Raw genomic sequence first — 21,215 nt, forward strand, 5'->3', positions numbered from 1 at the left:
AATATTTTTACTTTAATTTGAAGGAACCTTTTAGGTATATATTTGTGATCCATATCACTAATTATGTTAGTGTTGTTTTCACCATTTTTCCATAATATATATGTACCATATCAATTCAATATTCATTCATCAGGTGAAGGACATATAGGTGGATTTTATTTCCTAGCTATTATGTATAGAGCAGCAATGAATATGGCTGAGCAGGATCTGTGGAGTGGGCCGTTGAGTCCTTCGGACATATGCCAACAAGTGGTACATATGGGCCATATGGTAGGTTTATTTTTAGCTTTTTGAAGACCCTACTATAATGATTTCTAGAGTAGCTAGATGAGCTTGCAGTCCACCAACAGGAACGTGGGTTCTACTCTCCTCACATCTCTGTAGCGTTTGCTGTCAGTTCCTTTGGGGATATTTGTCAGCTGATTGGTAAGATGAAATTTCAGAGTTGTTTTGAATTGTGTTTCCCTTATTGCTAAAGACTAAGAACATTTTTGTGTGATTCTTTTTTTTAACCGTTTCCTACCCTTATTTTGAGAATTCTCTGTTTAGATATCAGATTAAAAAGAATAGGCCATTTATTTTTATACTGTTTTTGAGTTCGTTACATATTCTGGATATTAATCCTCTGTCAATTGTAGAGCTAGCAAAGATTTTCTCCAGTTTTGTGGGCCTCCTCTTCACCTGGTTGATTCTTTCTTTACCCATGCAGAAGCTATTTAGTTTTCTGTCATCCCACTTATCACTTGCTGGCCTTAATTCTTGGGCAAAAAGAGTCCTGTTCTGAAGTCCATTTTTATACCTGTATGCTGTGAAGTATTGCCTGTTCTTTTTTCTAACAGTTTCAGTGTTTCAGGTTTCACATTTAAGCCTTTGATCCATTTGGAGATAGTTTCTATACAAGGTCATATATAGGGATCTAATTATATTCTTCTGCATATGGATATAAAGTTTTCTAAGCAGCATTTATGAAGATGCATTCTTTTCTAGAGCATGTTTTTGTTATCTTTTTAAATACTAAGTGGCTGAAGTTTCATGTGTTCATTCATGTTTGAATTTTCAGTCTTGTGCCAATGCTCTATATGTTTGTTTTTATGTCAGGATCATAATTTTATTACTGTGGTTCTGTATTATATCTTGAGACATCTGAAATGATAATCCAGTATGAAATGATAATCCAGTCAGAGTTGTTTTGCCTATCAGAGTTTTTTTGTGGTTATCAGAGTTTTTTCATATGATTTTAGGTTGGTTTTTTTTTTTCTATTTCTCTGAAGAGGAGATGGAGATTTTGGTTGGAATTGAAATAAATCTGTAAGTACCTTTTGGTGGAGTGGTAATTTTCACACAATTGATTCTAACAATTTGTAAGTATGGAATGTCTTTCCAGTCCTGAGTGTCTTTATCTCTTTCTTGAGAGATTTCAGGTCTTCATTGCAAAGGTCCTTCTCCTCCTTGGTTAGGTTTATTCCGAGATATTCTATTTTCTTTTGACTTTTGTGAATGAGAGTATATCACAACCACTTTCCCTGTATATTTGTTGTTGGTGGTGTATAGAAAAGGTATTGATGTGTTCAACTTGATTCTTTATCCTTTCATCATTGATCTACCTTAGTAGAGAGATTGTATGTGGCATGGGAGGAGACTGTGGTTCAGGCAGGGCGAGTTCCACCTAAAGCCTATTGGTGGGATGCTGTACAGGAGAGATGGACAGAGTAGTCCTGAGCAGTGGTTGGGGGCCTAGGCTACACCTCTAGGGGATTGGAGAAGGTGTGTTGAGGGAAGGCTGGGAACTCAGATGGAGACTCTAAAGAAGGACCTGTAGGATCTGGCTGATTTGAGACATTAGAAATAACCATTTGTTGAAATCTGAGAGAAACACTTTGGTTTCTTTTAATTTCTTTCTGCCCTGTTCTATAGTAGTTTTCATTACGGATTCCATTGTAATTATAGTAAATATTTTTGCTTAGAAACATTTTGATAATGTACAAAAACTTTTTCAATAGACTTTTTTTATCCTCTCTCAGTTATTGCTGTCTTTAAATTACATCTTTTTATATTGTGTGAATGTATTAATTTTTGATATTTAGAGAAACACTGACATTGCAATTCAAGATTACAGTTCCTTTAGTGTATCATTTTACACACTTGACCTGTAGTAGAGGTCCTTATTTCTCATACAGTCTCAAGTTATAATATTCTTTTATTCCCAACAGAAGGATTCAGCTTTATCATTTCTTATAGTGCAGGGTTAGTGGTAAAGTAGCTCACTCAGTTTATGGCATATCTTAGATACACCATAATTGAGCCTTTGTTCAGTTTTTTAGCAAACTTACTGTCAGCTGTGCTGTTATTTTTCTTCTGAGTACTCAACTTTGGTTTCGCATTCTTTTCATAATTTATTCTTTAGATTGTTTTTATGCCCTTTGACATATTTTCATTTTTAAACTATTATATAGTCTCTATTCATTTTAGCAGTTAGGAGTAGATAATAAAACATTACACAGGGTATTCATTTATTTTAATGAGAATAGCTAACTGAATAAATACCAGTCTTATTCTTAGAGTGTTTTTATTATTGTAGTAATAAAAATAGAAATGCCCTTTGGTTATTAAGTAGTTATTTTTGGAAATATTTGAGTTCCAGGTATGGTGATTGATACCCCTTGTTGGACATTCTTGTAGGCCAGAACTTTTTTCATTCTTTTACACTCTTTTTTTTTCTTTCTCTCTCTCTCTCATGGTTTATTTTTTTTTATATTTAAAAATTTCCATCCCCTCCTCCTCCCCCTTCCCTCCCCTCCTTCTCCCCCTTCCCTCCCCTTCCCTCCACCCATACCTCCCCTCCCTCCCTCTCAAGGCCAAGGAGCCATCAGGGTTCCCCACTCTATGTTAAGACCAAGGTCCTCCCAACTCCCCCCAGGTCCAGGAAGGTGATCGACCAAGCTGAGAAGGCTCCCACAGAGCCCATCCATGCAGAAGAATCAGAGCCCAGCGCCATTGTCCTTTGCTTCTCAGTCAGCCCCCGCTGTTGGCCACATTCAGAGAGACGGGTTTGGTCGCATGTTCCATCAGTCCCATTCCAACTGGAGTTGGTGATCTCCCATTAGTTCTGTCCCACCGTCTCTATGAGTGAACGCACCCCTCACGTTCCTGACTTTCTCCCTCATGTTCTCGCTCCTTCTGCTCCTCATCAGGACCTTGGGAGCTCAGTCCAGTGCTCCAATGTGGGGCTCAGTCACCTTCCCCATCCGTCGCCAGCTGGAGGTTCCCTCACGGTCCTGACTTTCTTTCTCATGTTCTCTCTCCTTCTGCTCCTCATCAGGACCTTGGGAGCTCAGTCCGGTGCTCCAATGTGGGGCTCTGTCATTTTCTTCATCTATCGTCAGGTGGAGGTTCTATGGTGATATGCAAGAAATTCATCAGTATGGCTATAGGAACTGGCCTTTTCAGGCTCCCTCTCCTCAGCTGCCCAAGGAACTCACTGGGGGCGTCTCCCTGGAAACCTGGGAACCCCTCTAGGGTCAAGTCTCTTGACAACCCTCAGGTAGCTCCTTAAATTAAGATATATGCTTAATATGTAAATGTGCATTTTCTACTCTATGTAGGAAAATTTATGTTCAGTTTTTTTATCCGTAAAGTCAATCATGCTCTATTAGTTTTTTACACATAAATGTGAACAAACTCCTGAGCATCACCAAACAGATGAAAAACATCTGAAGATATAGAATTAACATTAAACCACAATAGAGTTCATGCTAATGGAAACAGAACACGCAGAAGATGAGTTGTCAACCATGGGCTAGTGTTTTATAGAGAAGTATTAAGTATGAAACAAAACTAGGCTTGATAAACAGCATACGAAAGAACAAATATAAATCTAATTATAATTATTATAATGAAAATAAAATAGTGAAAGAGTTAGAAATAGATTTAGAAGTTTATCTGGGAATGAGAAACCAAAAATAAAGATACGGACAATATTGGGAGAATAATTTTAACATGGATTCTCATTCAAAGGAGATAGAATATCTGATATTTTAAGGTTAAAGATATAAAATTTGCCAGAATTAAAAAAGATTGTGGACAGAAGGGTCTACGCATGCTGGCGAGTAAAGGAAGCAGCTCCCTCATCCCTAGGTCTTCATGTTCAGGGTGTTCTGAACGTCAAGGCAGTATACTTTCCAGCTGAAGAAGTGCTGAGGGCAGTAGTGGTAGGATATGGTGGCACTCAGACAGTATGGGTGTGTTTGAAACAGAAGCATCAATTATAAATACCACACATAGTACTTGAGAATGGTAATGCACTGTTCATGGATAACCTTTGTCCCCTTTCAAGTAGGCATCAATGTCTTAAGCAGACAAAATAACAAATAATGAGAAAGCAAATAGAGAGGAATGAAATTTTAGAAAGTCGAATCTAGTCCAATGCTCAAACTTTGATGATTTAGAGCTTGAGAAGTATGACATGTCTCATAAAAAGCGATCAGAAAAGTAGACAAGGTTACTAATTCCTGACTTGTGGAGACAGTGAGCCAAGTAAACAGTGATTTTTGGAAGTTACTGTGGTTTTAATTAAAAGAGTGTCCCTTCTGCTTTTATGTCTAATACTTACTTCATCTTTTCATTTACTGCTCTGGAGGGAAGGAAGAAGCAAACGTTTTCAGATACAATGTATTCTGATGTCAGAGTCAATCACAGGAGAACTATTGCCAGTATACAGAAAATAATGTGATTAGAACAAGAATCTGGTTAAGGAGGTATTCAGATATTTGAAGATAGAGCAAGTGGAAGTAGAACTGAGCATTACAGTTGGAGATAGAGATGGATTTCTTTCATCTATGCTTGAGGAATTATGTTCTGTAAACTTCAATTTACTAATACACTCATAATTGTATACCCAGGTGTCACCTTTGTTAATAGTATAAACATGTTTTCCTGTATTGTTTTTAATTAATATTCTGTTTTCTTTCCTTCTACTTTTTCTCGCTCACTTAAACAACACAACTGTCATAAAACAGCAAGTGTGCAAATGAAGGAAGACTCTTAGGCCATTTATCTTGGAGGGTTAGTGATAAAATTGGAGACAATGATTGTATCTCATGCCCTCAGGAAATAGTCTCCTCCAAATTAGAAAGAAATTAGTCTTGAAAAGTCATTATTTAGTTTTTCAGGATGGATGAATATATGGAAATCTATATTTTGAAGGCATTTTTATGAGAACATTATTCTTCTAAATTTTAGTACTTTTAAAGCTCTTCATTTATAATTATCATCAACAAATGAAGTTTTAAATAGTCATTGCATTGTTTTAGCCACTAAGTTTGCTAATGTTATTTTTAACTTCTTGTTTTGACATTTTGTTTTTAACTGTAATTAAAAATTATTGGCATCTGTGTTTACTTCTTAGCTTGTGTGTACCATATCTTCATAGAAAAACTAATTAGTATGTGTAATACAGCACCACTAAATTTGCATTAATGGGAAATTTTCTACCCATAAATATAAATTAATGATAAAAATATGGTTAGTATATTAATTGGTCTCTTCTATTACCTTTCTATTGTGTTCTTGTAACAGTGCATTTTCTTAACTTTTGTCTCTTCATATCTTTGCTTGACCCTGCATATGTGGTTAAATAGATTGAAGAATTCAGAGGAGGAAAGTCTTTTCCTGTGAAATTTACTAACTGACCTAGGAAAATGTATGTAATGTGGCTGTCTTATCAGAATAAAATGAAATATCCCATAAAAATCTTTTCTAAAGCATCATATCATTTTTTCTGCCTCCAGATGGGTTTGTTATTCACTATTTGTAGTCTTTCTCTACTTTATTGACTCAGATTACTTAGCATACTACTCCACAGCAGGTAAACGTTACCTCTTCTGTAAATATCTTTCTCACTGCGTACATTTCTTTTGATGTACCTTTTCAGTGTAGGCATGTAACTTTTAGAATATTTTTTGATTTTTTGTCTAAAAATATGTCAAACTACCTCATCAGTCTAAATTATCTTATTTCTAAATTTGAGTACTTTAATGGTCTCCTAATTGCTCTTTCTGTTTTACTTCACTCTCCAGCACAGCATCAGTAAACCTTAAAGAGTATGAACCACATTGTGCCAGCCACCATCCCCTTCAGTACCCATTAGATTACACTACTGAGCTATGTTCCCTTTGTTTTTCCTTTCTATCTTACTTATAATATAAATCCTCTCTTGTTAATACATATTGCTTTTAAATTGATTAGTTACTTATCTTCACTAGCCTATGAAAGGCCCCTTTCTCCAGTGTGTAAATCATACCTAGATGATTCTGCATAATTGTTGATGTAATGGTTAAATAAAGAAGCTTTTGGATTTATGACATTCATCTCAAACTTTAAGTACTTGCTGTATGCTAGCCATTATGCTAGATAATAATGGGTATACAAATCTGTAAATTCTTGTGTCATTTCCTCTTCTAATTTATCTTCTAATAAAATGCTGCTATAATTGATTTAGGCAAAATAGTATAGAATGGCAGTGACTTTCAAATTGTTTGAGCACTTAAACCTGGCTCTTATAAAATAAGTAAGACTGGAGTGGTTTATTTCTCCTTTGCTTAACTTGCTTTAAATACTACATTGTTAATTAACTTTACTTTTTGTTCATATACAGTTGGTATTCCCTTGCTTATAATATTAGCTTCTTTTATAAATCTGTTTCTTATTTTTCTTCTAGGCATAAACTAAGGTAAAATGCTTTTGTAAGATAATAGTTAGGATTCAGTGTCTTGATGATCCACTCTTCATTCCTTTCTTTATGATCTAACTTTTATTTGTCAACAGTGTTGTTGATCCAGCAAGGTATTTAAGAATTTCCTAGAAGCAAACTGGAGATGTCAGTTTCCTCCCTTCCTCCCTCTCTCCTTCCCTCCCTCCCTCCTTCCCTCCCCCTAACTCACCCTCCATCCTTTTCTCCCCCTCCCTAACTCCCCCTCTCTTCCTTCCTTCCCTCCCCCTCCATTCCTTCCTTCCCTTTCTCCTCCCTCCCTCTCCCTCCTTCCTTCCCTCCCTTCCTTAAGATGACAGACCTTTGAAATCTGAAACATGTTTTCAACTCCCCATATGTTAAAAAATCCCTTCTAGTTTTTTTTTTTACAAATCACGGTGGGAATTTGATTTTTACAAATAAAGAACACAATTGGGGAAATACTTTCATTTTTGTTTGTTTGTTTTATGTAGCTTATAAATTTTTATTTATTTATATGTTTTACATCCCAACTGCAGTTCCCCCTTTTCAAATTCACTCCTCCTCTGTTTCAGTTCAGAAAGGGGCAGGCCTCCCATCTGTATCACAAAGCATGTCAAGTTGCCATAAACCTAAGCACCACCCTTTATATTAAGGCAGTGCAAGACAACCCAGTATGAGGAATAGGTTCCCAAGAGCCAGCCAAAGCATTAGGGACAGCACCTACTCCCATTGTTAGGAGTCCCACAACAGGACCAAGCTACCCAACTGTAGTATATAGAGAGAGCCTAGATCTGTCCCATGCAGGTTCCCTGGTTGTTGTTTCAGACTTTGAGTTCCTAGGAACTATGTTATTTGTTTCTGTGCGTTTTCTTGTGACATCCTTACCACTCTGGGTCCTATAATCCTTCTTTTCTCTCTTTATCAGACTTCCCCAAGCTTAACCTAATATTTGGCTGTGGTTCTCTGTATCTGTTTTTATCAGTTACTGGATGAAGGTTCTCTGATGACAATTGGGGTAGTCACCAACCAATCTGATCACAGTTCAGGATGCACATTTACTATTGCTAGGAGTCTTATTTGGGGTCATCCTTTTGGATTTGTGTGAGTTTCCCTTACATCAAGTTTCTTCCTAATGCCAAAATGTTTCCCTTTTAATCATCTCTTTCAGTACTGATCCATTCTACTCCCCCAACCCGATCCCTCAAGTTCCCATCCCCACTTACCACCAGTCCATCCAGGAGATCTCTCCTAGGGAAAATACATTCTTTTTATGAAATACGCTTGCATTTTAAAACTCACTTGAAGTAAAATTTAAGTTTAAGACCTGTAAAAAGAATATTAAAAAGTATCAAGCATAAAAGATGTGATTTTGCACTCTATTTCTTTTTTGCAATGTGTAATTTAGAATTAAATTGTGTATCCCGTGGTTTTTTAATAATTGACTGGTAATCGAAGAGTTTATTTTACGATCCTCACTGAATTGTGTCCTAATGTCTCGAGTAAAGTGTATAAATACTAGCATAGTTATGCTATATTATAAGCTGGTAAGCCATTTCTTTTACGGGAAAAACCAATATACTTAATATTTTTCACCTTGAATAATTTTGTTGATTTTATAGCATTATATCATTTAATTAAATATGAGTGAGTTATATGAATTTATATCTTCTAACCCTCAGAACTAAACTAATAATTTGAACTTTAGGTGTAGTGGTGGAGGGGAAGCTAAGCCATAGAGGAAGCATACCAAGAATATTAATACCCCCTTTTTATGTCTCAGCAGTATCTTCTGATTTCTGAAAATGCTGAAAGTGTTGTGTGTTTAGTACTTGTGACATGTATTTATAGTTGTCTTTGTTTGTAGGATGAAGTGGCACACACTCTTACTGAAAGCAGAGTACTAAAGAACACCAGACACCCATTCTTAACAGTAAGTGCTTAGAGAATGCTGTTAGGATATTGTAAATTTAGGAAGATTTTATTATAGAATGAAACTATGACAGTGTTTTAAGTAATATTTACTTAGATGTACCACATTCTTTATGACAGAATGTAAGTTACATTTGTTTGAAACTGTTGAATGATGTGAATTAAGTGTATAATTTGTATAGAATGCATTTATAATTCTTCCCATTGTCTTTGTACAATTTTTAAAAAACTTTTTCTTTCCTCTCATAAATCTCCCTGATTTAAATATATATCCACAGACCAAGCAGGTCTCCTTTGGCATTTTAAGTTCACTCATAAAATGGTAGACTTTTAAAAGCCTATTTTTGTTTTTTAACAATTGTGCGATCCAGGCACGATAGCTCATGACTGTACTACTAGTACTGAGGAGTCTGTGACAGGAGGCTCTCCCCATGTTCGAGGCCAGTCTGGGCTTCCTGGTGAAATCTAGGGCCACCTGGGTTACAGTGTCAGACGTATCTCAAGAACATAATCAAATGAAGATTTTATTTTTATTTTTTTGTTTACTGGCTTCATATAAACATTAAATTTACCACATAGTATGGTCTTCAGTTTTCAAAGGTCAAAATTTTAAGTGAACATATTTCACAGAAATAAGATCCCTTTCATTATAGAAATACAGGAATATGGACTGTTTTAAATACAGAGAATCCTGCTGTGTTTTCTTCATTAGAGAAAATATGATCCATGACATAATTCATACAGCATGTTTTTAAACAGACTATTTTACGTCTAGTCTGGGATTCTATGTAGTAGAGGACAGTTTATAAAGTTTCTCTATGTTCCATACTATACCAAGCATATTAAGATTAAAATAGCAGCTATAGTTTAAAATTAGAACTTTCATTAACATTTTAAGGCTAGCTAAAGTAAACATTTTCACAGTTACCAATAGATTCTGGCCTTTGCTAAAGTGTTTCTTGTCTGTTTTCTAATATAATAACATTTTAGTATATTCTTATGACTTACAGAGTTACCAAGTCTGACCTTCCTGAGTTGGGCTGGGTTTTATCCTCACTATATTACAAAATAACACTGAAACGACATTGATCATATTGAATAAAAGCAACTATGTTCCTGTGGAACTTTCCCTGGAGTTCCTTGTAGAGACTGGGAGATGAGAACTAGAGTACTGAGCGCTAAGTCAGTCTCAGGTGGCACGGCAGGGTGAGAGTGCTTACCACCATTGCTAATCTATTTTACCGTATTTCTTAGAAAGAATTCTTACAAAGTAAATATACTCTTAAAGAACAATACTAGTCTGTTAATTATGCTGACTGCTTTCAAGTGCTCTATTTTTGGTACCATTGTACTTTTAAGACTACAGGATTATAATTAACATTTTTTCTTTTTCATTTCAAGTCCTTGAAATATTCCTTCCAGACAAAAGACCGTCTGTGTTTTGTGATGGAATATGTTAATGGGGGAGAGGTGAGTCAAGAAGTCAATCTAGCATTTGCACGGATTATTTCCTTGAAAGTATTACAAGCAGTATGAGTTATGGTGGTTCTCACCTTGACCGGTTTGCCTAGTTCTTCCTGTTGAGTAAACAAAAGCTGGATAGTTTCTAGTGGGGTATTTTGGTCACTGGAAAACATAATCACTTTCCTTATTTTACTATATTTTGAAACCTAAAATATTTTACTACAGTGTGATTTTTATAAAGGGACATAGTTCCCTTTATTCATTGATTTTAGATTTCTTTTATTTTATGTATGAGTGTTTTGCCTGCATATGTTGTGCTTGTGCAGCATGTTTGTGCTTAGTGCCCACAAGAGTCAGGAGAGGGCATTAAATCTTGTGGAACTGGAGTTAAAGATGATTCTGAACCAGCCTGTGGGTGCTGGGAACCTAGTTCTCTGAAAAAACAAATTCTCTTAACTGTTGAAACATTTCTTGAGTCCCAACAGTATGAGTTTTAAAATTACATTAATATATTGTGGAACTGTAGGTACATAGTTAATTTTGTTTTAGATAGTTTTTCGAATAAGCCTTCTGTGAAACTTCTAAAATGTTTTAAAACCTATTTTGAATATATTATATATTAGCTGTGCTTTTTCCCTTGTATGTATGTAATGACCAAGATGATAATCAAGAGATCTAGTAGATCTTACACTTTCGGAGAGAAATTAAGTCGTTTCACTTGTACCTTTCCTTTATTTTTCTTCCTGTTTTGAACAAAATCAATATGAAGAAAAAGTGAAGGGAGCAGAAACAGTAACTGGAAATGCTTTACATTGTGAGCTTTCTGAAAGTAATGTATTAAAAGAAGCTTGTGTCTTATAGACTTAAGTCTTACTTCCCAATCAAAATAAATACCTGCTGTGGAATAGTTTTCATAAAGATTATCTGGTATATAGAAATTACTGTGTTTGAAAATTTCTTTTTTATTTATTTATTATTTTTTATTAAAAATTTCCACCTCTTCCCTGTCTCCCATTTACCTCTCCCTCCCTCCTTCACTCCCCCTCCCTCTCCTGTCCAAAGAGCAGTAAGGGTTCCCTGCCATGTAGGAAGTCCAAGTTCCTCCCTACTCCATCCAGGTCTAGGAAGGTGAGCAAACAGACTAGCACCCCCCCATGCCAGTATGTGTAGTAGGATCCAAATCCAGTGCCATTGTCCTTGGCTTCTTAGCCGCCCTCATTGTCCGCCATGTTCAGGGAGTCCGGTTTTATCCCATTCTTTTTCAGTCCCAGTCAAGCTGGCCTTGGTGAGCTCCGATTAGATGAGCCCCACCAACTCGGTGGGTGGGAGCACCCCTCGCAATCCTGACTTCCTTGCTCATGAACTCCCTCCTTCTGCTCCTCCTTTGGACCTTGGGTGCTCAGTCCCGTGCACCAATGTGTGGCTCTGTCTCTATTTCCATCCATCACCAGATGAAGGTTTTATGGTGATATGCAAGATATTCATCAGAATGACTATAGGATTTGGCCTTTCCTGGCTCCCTTTCCTCAGCTGCCCAAGGAACTAGCTGGGGGCATCTCCCTGGATACCTGGGAACCCCTCTAGAGTCAAGTCTCTTGCCAACCCTAAAATGGCTCCCTTAATTAAGATATATGCTTCCCTGCTCCCATATCCACCCTTCCTATATCCCAACTATCCCATTCACCCAAGCTTTCCCCATCCTCCCCTTCACTCTTTTCTTTCCCCAACTCCCCTTACCCCCATCCCACCCCACCCCCAAGTTCCCAATTTTTTCCTGGCAATCTTAACTACTTCCAATATCCAGGAGGATAACTATCTGTTTTGCTTTGGGTTCACCTTCTTATTTATCTTCTCTAGGATCACCAATTATAGGCTCGATGTCCTTTATTTATGGCTAGAAACCAATTATGAGTGAGTACATCCCATGTTCATCTTTTTGGGTCTGGGTTACCTCACTCAGAGTAGTGTTTTCTATTTCCATCCATTTGCATGCAAAATTCAAGATGTCATTGTTTTTTATCGCTGAGTAGTAGTCTAATATGTATATATTCCACAGTTTCTTCATCCATTCTTCCACTGAAGGGTTTCCAGGTTCTGGCTATTACAAATAATGCTGCTATGAACATAGTGAATAAATGCTTTTGTAATATGATAGGGCATCTCTTGGGTATATTCCCAAGAGTGGAATTGCTGGCTCCTGGGGTAGGTTGATGCCAAATTTCCTGAGAAACCACCACACTGCTTTCCAAAGTGGTTGGACAAGTTTGCAATCCCACCAGCAATGGATGAGTGTATCCCTTACTCCACAACCTCTCCAGCAAAGGCTATCATTGGTGTTTTTATTTTAGCCAATCTAACAGGTATAAGATGGTATCTCAAAGTTGTTTTGATTTGCATTTCCCTGATAGCCAAGGAGGTTGAGCATGACCTTAAGTGTCTTTTGGCCATTTGAACTTCCTCTGTTGAGAATTCTCTGTTCAGATCAGCGCCCCATTTTTTAATTGGGTTAATTAGCATTTTAAAGTCTAGTCTCTTGAGTTCCTTATATATTTTGGAGATCATTCCTTTGTCTGTTGCGGGGTTGGTGAAGATCTTTTCCCAGTCAGTACGCTGCCTTTTTGTCTAAGTCACAGTGTCCTTTGCTTTAAAGAAGCTGCTCAACTTCAGGAGGTCCCATTTATTCAATGTTGCCCTTAATGTCTGTGCTGCTGGGGTTATACGTAGGAAGCGGTCTCCTGTGCCCATATGTTGTAGAGTACTTCCCACTTTCTCCTCTGTCATGTTAAGTGTGTTCAGATTAATATTGAGGTCTTTAATCCATTTGGACTTGAGTTTTGTGCATGGTGATAGATATGGATCTACTTTCATTCTTCTACAGGTTGACATCCACTTATGCCAGCACCATTTGTTGAAGATGCCCTCTTTCTTCCATTGTGTACTTTTAGCTCCTTTATCAAAAATCAGGTGTTCATAGGTTTGTGGGTTAAGATCCGGGTCTTCTATTCGATTCCATAGGTCGACTTCTCTATTTTTATGCCAATACCAAACTGTTTTCAATACTGTAGCTCTGTAATAGAATTTGAAGTCAGGGATGGTAATGCCTCCAGATGTTCCTTTATTGTATAAGATTGTTTTGGCTATCCTGGGTTTCTTGTTTTTCCATAAAAAGTTGATTATTGTCCTCTCAAGATCTGTGAAGAATTTTGATGGGACCTCGATGGGGATTGCATTGAATCTATAGATTGCTTTTGGTAGAATTGCCATTTTTACTATATTGATCCTCCCAATCCAAGAGCAAGGGAGATCCTTCAATTTTCTGGTATCCTCTTCAATTTCTTTCTTCAAAGACTTAAAGTTCTTGTCAAATAGATCCTTCACTTCCTTGGTTAGAGTTACCTCAAGATATTTTATGCTATTTGTGGCTATCGTGAAAGGTGATACTTCTCTGATTTCCCTCTCTGCTTCCTTATCCTTTGTGTATAGGGGGCAACTGATTTTTTGGAGTTGATCTTGTATCCAGCCACGTTACTGAAGGAGTTTATCAGCTGTAGGAGTTCTTTGGTGAAGTTTTTGGGGTCGCTTATGTACACTATCATGTCATCTGCAAATAACGAAAGTTTAACTTCTTCCTTTCCAATTCTAATCCCCTTGATCCCCTTATGTTGTTTTATTGCTATTGCTAGAATTTCAAGCGCTATATTGAAGAGATAAGGAGAGAGTGGACAGCCTTGTCGTGTTCCTGAATTTAGTGGGATGGCCTTGAGTTTCTCTCCGTTTAATTTGATGTTAGCTGTCAGCTTGCTGTAAATAGCCTTTATTATATTTAGGAATGACCCTTGTATCCCTAATCTCTCCAAGACCTTTATCATAAAGGGGTGCTGAATTTTGTCAAATGCTTTTTCAGCATCTAATGAGATGATCATATGGTTTTTTTCCTTCAGTTTATTTATATGATGGATTACATTGATAGATTTTCGTATGTTGAACCAGCCCTGCATCTTTGGGATGAAGCCTACTTGATCGTAGTGGATAATTTTTGTAATGTGTTCTTGGATTCGGTTTGCCAGTATTTTATTGAGAATTTTTGCGTCGATGTTCATGAGTGAGATTGTCCTGTAATTCTTTTTATTGGTTGAGTCTTTGTGTGGTTTAGGTATCAGGGTAACTGTAGCTTCGTAAAAGGAATTTGGCAATGACTCTTCTGTTTCTATATTATGAAATACCTTAAGGAGTATAGGTATTAGGTCTTCTTGGAAGTTCTGGTAGAATTCTGCATTGAAACCATCTGGTCCTTGGCGTTTTTTTGTAGGGATGTTTTTGATAACAGTTTCTAATTCTTCGTGACTAAAAGGACTATTTAGATTGTTCACCTGGTCCTGGTTTAACTTTGGTATATGGTACTTATCTCAAAAAATGTCCATTTCTTTTACATTTTCTAATTTTGTGCAATACAGGTTTTTATAGTAAGATCTAATGATTCTCTGAATTTCCTCTGTGTCTGTGGTTATGTCCTCCTTTTCATTTCTGATCTTATTAATTTTCTTGTTTTCTCTCTGCCGTTTGATTAGTTTGGCTAGGGGTTTGTCAATCTTGTTGATTTTCTCCAAGAACCAGCTTTTTGTTTCATTGATTCTTTGGATTGTTTTCTGTGTTTCTATTTTGTTGATTTCTGCCCTCAGTTTGATTATTTCCAGTCTTCTACTCCTCCTATGTGAGTCTGCTTCTTTTTTTCTAGAGCTTTCAGGTGTGCTGTTAATTCTCCAATGAGTGCTTTCTCCGTTTTCTTTAAGTGGGCACTTAGTGCTATGAACTTTCCTCTTAGCACTGCTTTCATTGTGTTGCATAGGTTTGAGTATGTTGTGTCTTTATTTTCATTAAATTCAAGGAAGACTTTAATTTCTTTCTTTATTTCTTCCTTGACCCAGATGTGGTTCAGTAGTTGACTGTTCAGTTTCCACGGGTTTGTAGGCTTTCTGGCGGTAGCATTGTTGTTGAATTCTAATTTTAATCCATGGTGATCCGATAAGACACAGGTGGTTACTAATATTTTTTTGTAACTGTGGAAGTTTGCTTTGTTACTGAGTATGTGGTCAATTTTCGAAAAGGTTCCATGAGCCGCAGAGAAGAAGGTATATTCTTTCCTATTTGGGTGGAATGTTCTATAGATGTCTGTTAAGTCCATTTGGTTCATTACCTCCATTAAGTCTTTTAATTCTCTGTTAGGTTTCTGTCTGATTGACCTGTCCATTGGTGAGAGAGGAGTGTTGAAGTCTCCTACTATTATTGTGTGTGGTTTGATGGCTGCCTTGAGTTCTAGTAATGTTTCTTTTACATAAGTGGGTGCTTTTATATTAGGGGCATAGATATTCAGGATTGAGACTTCATTCTGATGGATTTTTCCTGTTACGAGTATAAAATGTCCCTTTCCAACTCTTCTGACTGATTTTAGTTTGAAGTCAACTTTGTTAGAAATTAGTATGGCCACACCCGCTTGTTTGCTTGATAAACCTTTTCCCAACCCTTTACTCTGAGTAGATGTTTGTCTTTGTGGTTGAGCTGTGTTTCTTGTAAACAGCAGAATGTTGGATCCTGTTTTCGTATCCAATCTCTTAGCCTGTGCCTTTTTATAGGTGAATTGAGTCCATTGATATTAAGTGAAATTAAGTGGTTGTTAACTCCGGTAATTTTTTTTTGTAGTAGAGTTTGTGTTTCCCTTCTTTTAGTTGTGCTTGTGAAGGGTTGCTAGATGTCTGAGTTATTGTGGGCATTGTTGGACTCCTTGGTTTGTGATTTTCCTTCTATTACTTTCTGCAAGACTGGATTTGTGGCTACGTAGTGTTTAAATCTGTTTTTGTCCTGGAATATCTTGTTTTCTCCATCTATGGTGAATGCAAGCTTTGCTGGGTATAGTAGTCTGGGCTTGCATCCATGTGATTTTAGTGTCTGTAGCACATCTATCCAAGACCTTCTGGCTTTCATGGTTTCCATTGAGAAGTCATGTGTAATTCTTTATATGTTACTTGACCTTTTTCCTTTGCAGCTCTTAATATCTGTTCTTTATTCTGTATGTTTTATGTTTTGATTATTATATGTCATGGGGATGCTTTCTTTTGATCCAGTCTATTTGGTGTTCTGTAGGCTTCTTGTACCTTCATAGGAATTTCCTTCTTTGGGTTGGGGAAATTTTCTTCTATAATTTTGTTGAATATATTTTCTGGGCCTTTGAGTTGTACTTCTCCTTCTTCTACCCCAATTATTCTTAGGTTTGGTCTTTTCATGGTGTCCCAGATTTCCTGGATATCTTGTGAATATCCAAGAATTAAGAATTTGTTGGATTTATTTTGTTCTTTGATCTGTGAATTTATTTCCTCTATAGTATCTTCAGAGTCTGAGATTCTTTCTTTCATCTCTTGTATTCTGTTGGCAATACTTGTCTCTGTAGTTTCTGTTCGTTTACTCAGAATTTCCATTTCTAGTCTTCCCTCGGATTGTGTTTTCTTCATTACCTCCATTTCATTTTTCAGGTCTTGAACTGTTTCCCTTACCTGTTTGATTGCTTTTTCTTGTTTATCTTGTTTTTTTGGGGGGTATCTTTGAGAGATTTATTTATTTCATCTACCTTTTTGTTTGTAATCTCCATTTCTTTATGGCAGTTTTTTTTTTAACCTCCTGTTTAAGGCCCTCTATTATTTTCATAAAGTAGTGTTTAATGTCGATTTCTTCTATTTCTTCTGGAGTAGGGTGTTCAGTTCTTGTTGTTTCGGGATGCCTGGACTCTGGTGATGTCATGTTGCCTTTCAGGTTGTTGGAAGAGTTCTTGCATTGGCGCCTGCCCATCTCTTCCTTCAAATGGAGCCAGGAGAGACTTGGTGTTTTAGTTCAATCTTTGCTGTGACTGAATCTGGGTGGGTCTCCTCAGTGCATGATCAGGAGCTCTTCCTGACTGGATGGAACTCCTGAGCACTGAATCAGGGATGCTGGTAGCCCCAGGACACCGCAGACAAAAGGGCGAACATGGTGGCAGGGCAGGGTCCAGTAACACACAAGGAACCTTGCAGCACAAGCTGAAGGTACCTGCACTCCCTTGCGGGAATCCTCAGACCTTGCCTGGAGGGCAGCCTTTCACCCCTCTGGGTGGATGGCCTTGCTGCAGGAGCAGGACACTGGTCCTGTGCCAAGGACCCTGAATGCACTAGGGAAGGCTTGGGAGAGGCAGGGACATGTGTAACAAAGACACCCCTGCACCAGGAGCTGGGGGAGGGGGGCTGTGCTCTCTTCCAGGGCAGGTCGCCCCAGGATAGCACACACTCACCAGTCCAGATGGAACTCCACAGTGCTGAATCCTGTGTTTGAAAATTTTATTCACTCACTCGGTGAATATATTTTGAGTGTTTAGACAGTGCAGATTTTTCTGAATGTGTTAAGATATTGACTTTTCTATGAAGGAGTATATAGTTTCTTTCATACAACATGTTGGAGTATAGCGTTTCTATTGTGAGTATATTATCAGTTAGACTATCTAAGCCCTAAGTAGAAATAAATTTATAAAAGATGATTAAAGATGGACTCTGAAGGAGATTATTAGTGGACTGTCTCAGCTGAAGTGGCACTTCAAGTAGAGATGACAGCGTCTCCCTGGAGGGTGAGCACAGAAAGAAAGCCTAAGCCATAAGATAACAATGACCCAAGAACGGAAAACTTGGAACTTCAATTAGATGCCCATGGAAATATGAAGAAGATTCATGGTTTGGAGCTGAGGAACTGGTATCTTAAGAGGTAGTTTTTTTGGATGTGGGTAAAAAAAACTTTATTGTAAATATCCATACATAGTTTATGTTCTAATCGTGTGAAATTAATGGATATGCTCAAGTTATGAAAAATGTTTTCAGAGTGAGAGTATAAAATTGAATTTTTACAAAGTGTTTGCTTTTTGAAATGTTTTTAAAAATAATTTGGAGATTATATCTGTTGAATTAGAAGAGTAAAGGAGAACAGATTTGCAAGCTCTTCACCTAAAGGTTGTAATTTTACTTGTAGAGGTGGAAATTAAATTAATGAAACCTCCATGTTGGTGCCAGTCAGAATTTAAAATATACATACTATTGGAGTCAGTGTGATACTCAATTTTCAACGTCGTGAGATCTAGATTTTCCTGGGAGACAGGCCTCTTGGCATGTCTGTGAAGGCTATCTTAAGTTAACTGAGATGCTAATACTACTCTGTGAGTAGCACTGTTCCCTGAACTATATATAAAGAAACTCTGAACAAATAGAAACATTCATCATGTATCACTATTGACTCTGAACTGTGGTTCTGTTGTGACTGGCTGCCTCCAGCTCCTGTAACTTCCCTGTCATGATGGATTATATCCTTGAACTGTGAGCCAAAATAAGCCCTCTCCCCCTTTGGCTGCTTTTTTCAGTGAACAACATGAAAAGTAACTGAGACACTCAGCAATTCCATTTCCGGTAATTTTAATTCCAAAAAAAATAATGATAAATGACCAAATGGTATGTAACAAATACATTTGTTGTACAAATATGGTGTCCTAAATGAACATTCAGTAAGAATGCTGATTAAGTATGTCAAATGTTGCAAAATGAGGGGATACAAAGTATGCGACTATTATGCTGAGAGAAACATAGATCTTTTTTTAAAAAAAATTCCATACCAAGAAAGTTACATTGCAATATTCACATTAACATATAAAGTTCAAGGCAAAATGAACTTTATTTTACATGCTGTTTATGATACAATTTTATTATACTGTTTGAAGTCCAGTTTCCTAAATATTTCATTATTCACTGAAATTTAGAACTGACTGAAAATTATGTACATGTGAATATCTTATTATCCACTGGAATTTAGAACTGACCATAGATCATGTAAATGTGTATGTGTAAGTTTCTCATTATCCACTGGAATTTAGAACTGACTATCTAGATTATGTGTGTACGGTGAATATCTCATTAGCCACTGGAATGTAGAACTGGCCTTGTGACTGAGTAAAGGGTGGAAGGAAAGTTTAATTTTCACTTGTGTATTCTTCCATAACTTTTCATATTATAGATACTGTGTATTTAATAATTAAAAATAAGCAAATGGACGGATGACTAGGGAAGAGAGTGATAGAAAGGAAGTGATAATCAGTGTAAAACTTACACAGCATTGAGTGCAGTGCAGGCCACAAATCAGCATCTGTATAATTAATTTTTAAAGTCTAATAGTATTGCTACTAATATGCTAAGGCCACTCTTAGTAATTTAGCTGCTATTAAATTTAAATAGAAAAATATCCCCAGGAGAAATTGTAATTTCTGGAAATTAAGGTAATACCAAATTTAGTTGAAGAAGTCTCCCCTTAGATCTTTTTGCAAACTGTCTTCAGTTTTATATGTTTTAAAGCCTCTAAATTGGAATTCTGTGATCTCTCACAGGCTTAGTTTTCATGGGAGCTAGAGATTAAAAGCATGGTAAATCATGTGGACCTGTTATGAATCTGATAAATTCTTACTATTCTCTTACATTCTTTCTGTGTACTAATGAACCTATCATTTCCATTTTTTTACTACTCATGCCTGTTAGCACTTTGCACAGTGTGTATTAATGTCTTTGATAAAATTCATTTTAGTTTTTATATATGATTTTCAGTTACATGTCATTCTTGAGATCTTCTCTTACTTATTCAGATTTCTCATTATTTGGCTGGCATTTTCTCTTCTGTGAACCAAAATCATCTCATTTTAAATTCACAGAAGACAGAAGTGCCGGCAGTAAGCATTTGAATTCTACTTACTAATTTATGGAGGTGTGATTTGGGTGATTTTTAAGTTAGAAGTATTTCAGATTCATGGTGATGCTTTTAAAACTTGATTTTTTTTACTAAATTTATGGTTATATAAATATCTTTATTACCAGAATCTGAGTTATTAAGCTTTATGTAGTTTATGTCACAATTTTGTTGCTTTCATCCAAATCTTTTTTTAAAAAAAATTTCCATACCAAGAAAGTTACATTGCAATATTCACATTAACATATAAAGTTCAAGGCAAAATAAGCTTTATTTTACATGCTGTTTATGATACAGTTTTATAGTATTTGAGGTCCAGTTTCCTAAAATCATTAAAAGATCATAATAATACAATTTAAGTTAACAGAAAACTTGGCAAGTCTCATTGTTTAAGATGGTTAGCTGCCTAGAACTATAAGCAATGTCCAGGAAGCCCTCAGTTTTCATGATTTCTATGCAAGGGGTCAGTGGTATAGTGTAGTTTCATGGTAAATAACTTCTTAAATGTTGGTCTCCCCAGAGTGACCCTTTTAAGGAATTGCAAATAGAAAGAGAATTTCTCTCTCCCTCTCTCCCCCTTTTTTCTCTCCCTCTACCCTACCCGAGGAAGAAAAACAGAAAAATGATAAAGATGATATTTACATTTTTAAAACTATGGTCCTAAAACACAGTGTACAATGTTTTGTATTCTGTATATTTCACCTACCAAAATTCTTTAAAACTCCTCTAGGATTATGGCATGTGTAGTAGTTTATTTCAGTTTTGCAGGGTTGCTGCATTGCAGTCATGTTTCTCAGTGTTTGCCTATAGTCATAAGACAGACATCAGAGTTCTTAGCAGTTTGGAGTTATTAGATAAGTAACTGTCGTGAATATTACGGAACAAATCTTCATGAGTTTTTATTGTCTTTTAGTTATGCATATTTTTAAAAATAATGAATTTATTGTGACATCTGTAATTCTTATTACATTTTAATTTATTTTGTGTGTATACATAGCACCTGTGTAGGGGCAGAGGTACAACTTTTTGAGTATATTTCACCTTGTAAAGCATGAAGAGCAAACTCAGTTCACCATGTTGACTCCTGTTGACTTTACCTACTGAGCTATCTTTCCAATGTTAGGACATGTTCATGTATGAATTGGATAATTGTGTTGTCTTCACCCTCACCATTCACCATCTTGTACCTTCTTCCTCATTCTGGTCCTTATCCACAGATATCTCCTTCTAGGTTTGTTTCCTTTTCAATGTTGAGAGAAAACGTGAAATATTAGAAAATCTCCAGTTCTTCCTATTGACCGAATAA

The 21,215-nt window shown here is 36.5% G+C and overlaps 1 protein-coding gene across 3 annotated transcripts in view; it reads left to right on the forward strand.

Annotated features, from left to right (window-relative positions):
- Window positions 1–21,215, forward strand: part of Akt3 (AKT serine/threonine kinase 3) — a 237,517-nt gene that overhangs the window by 154,014 nt on the left and 62,288 nt on the right. For all 3 annotated transcript variants that reach the window (XM_038348695.1, XM_038348694.1, XM_038348696.1), the window contains exons 7-8: window positions 8,592–8,657; window positions 10,058–10,126. In XM_038348695.1, coding sequence (XP_038204623.1) covers window positions 8,592–8,657; window positions 10,058–10,126 — 135 coding nt within the window. The remainder of the gene's footprint in view (window positions 1–8,591; window positions 8,658–10,057; window positions 10,127–21,215) is intronic.

The sequence above is a fragment of the Arvicola amphibius genome, chromosome 12 (genome assembly GCF_903992535.2).
Source record: "Arvicola amphibius chromosome 12, mArvAmp1.2, whole genome shotgun sequence".
In the NCBI taxonomy this organism is placed as follows: domain Eukaryota; kingdom Metazoa; phylum Chordata; class Mammalia; order Rodentia; family Cricetidae; genus Arvicola; species Arvicola amphibius.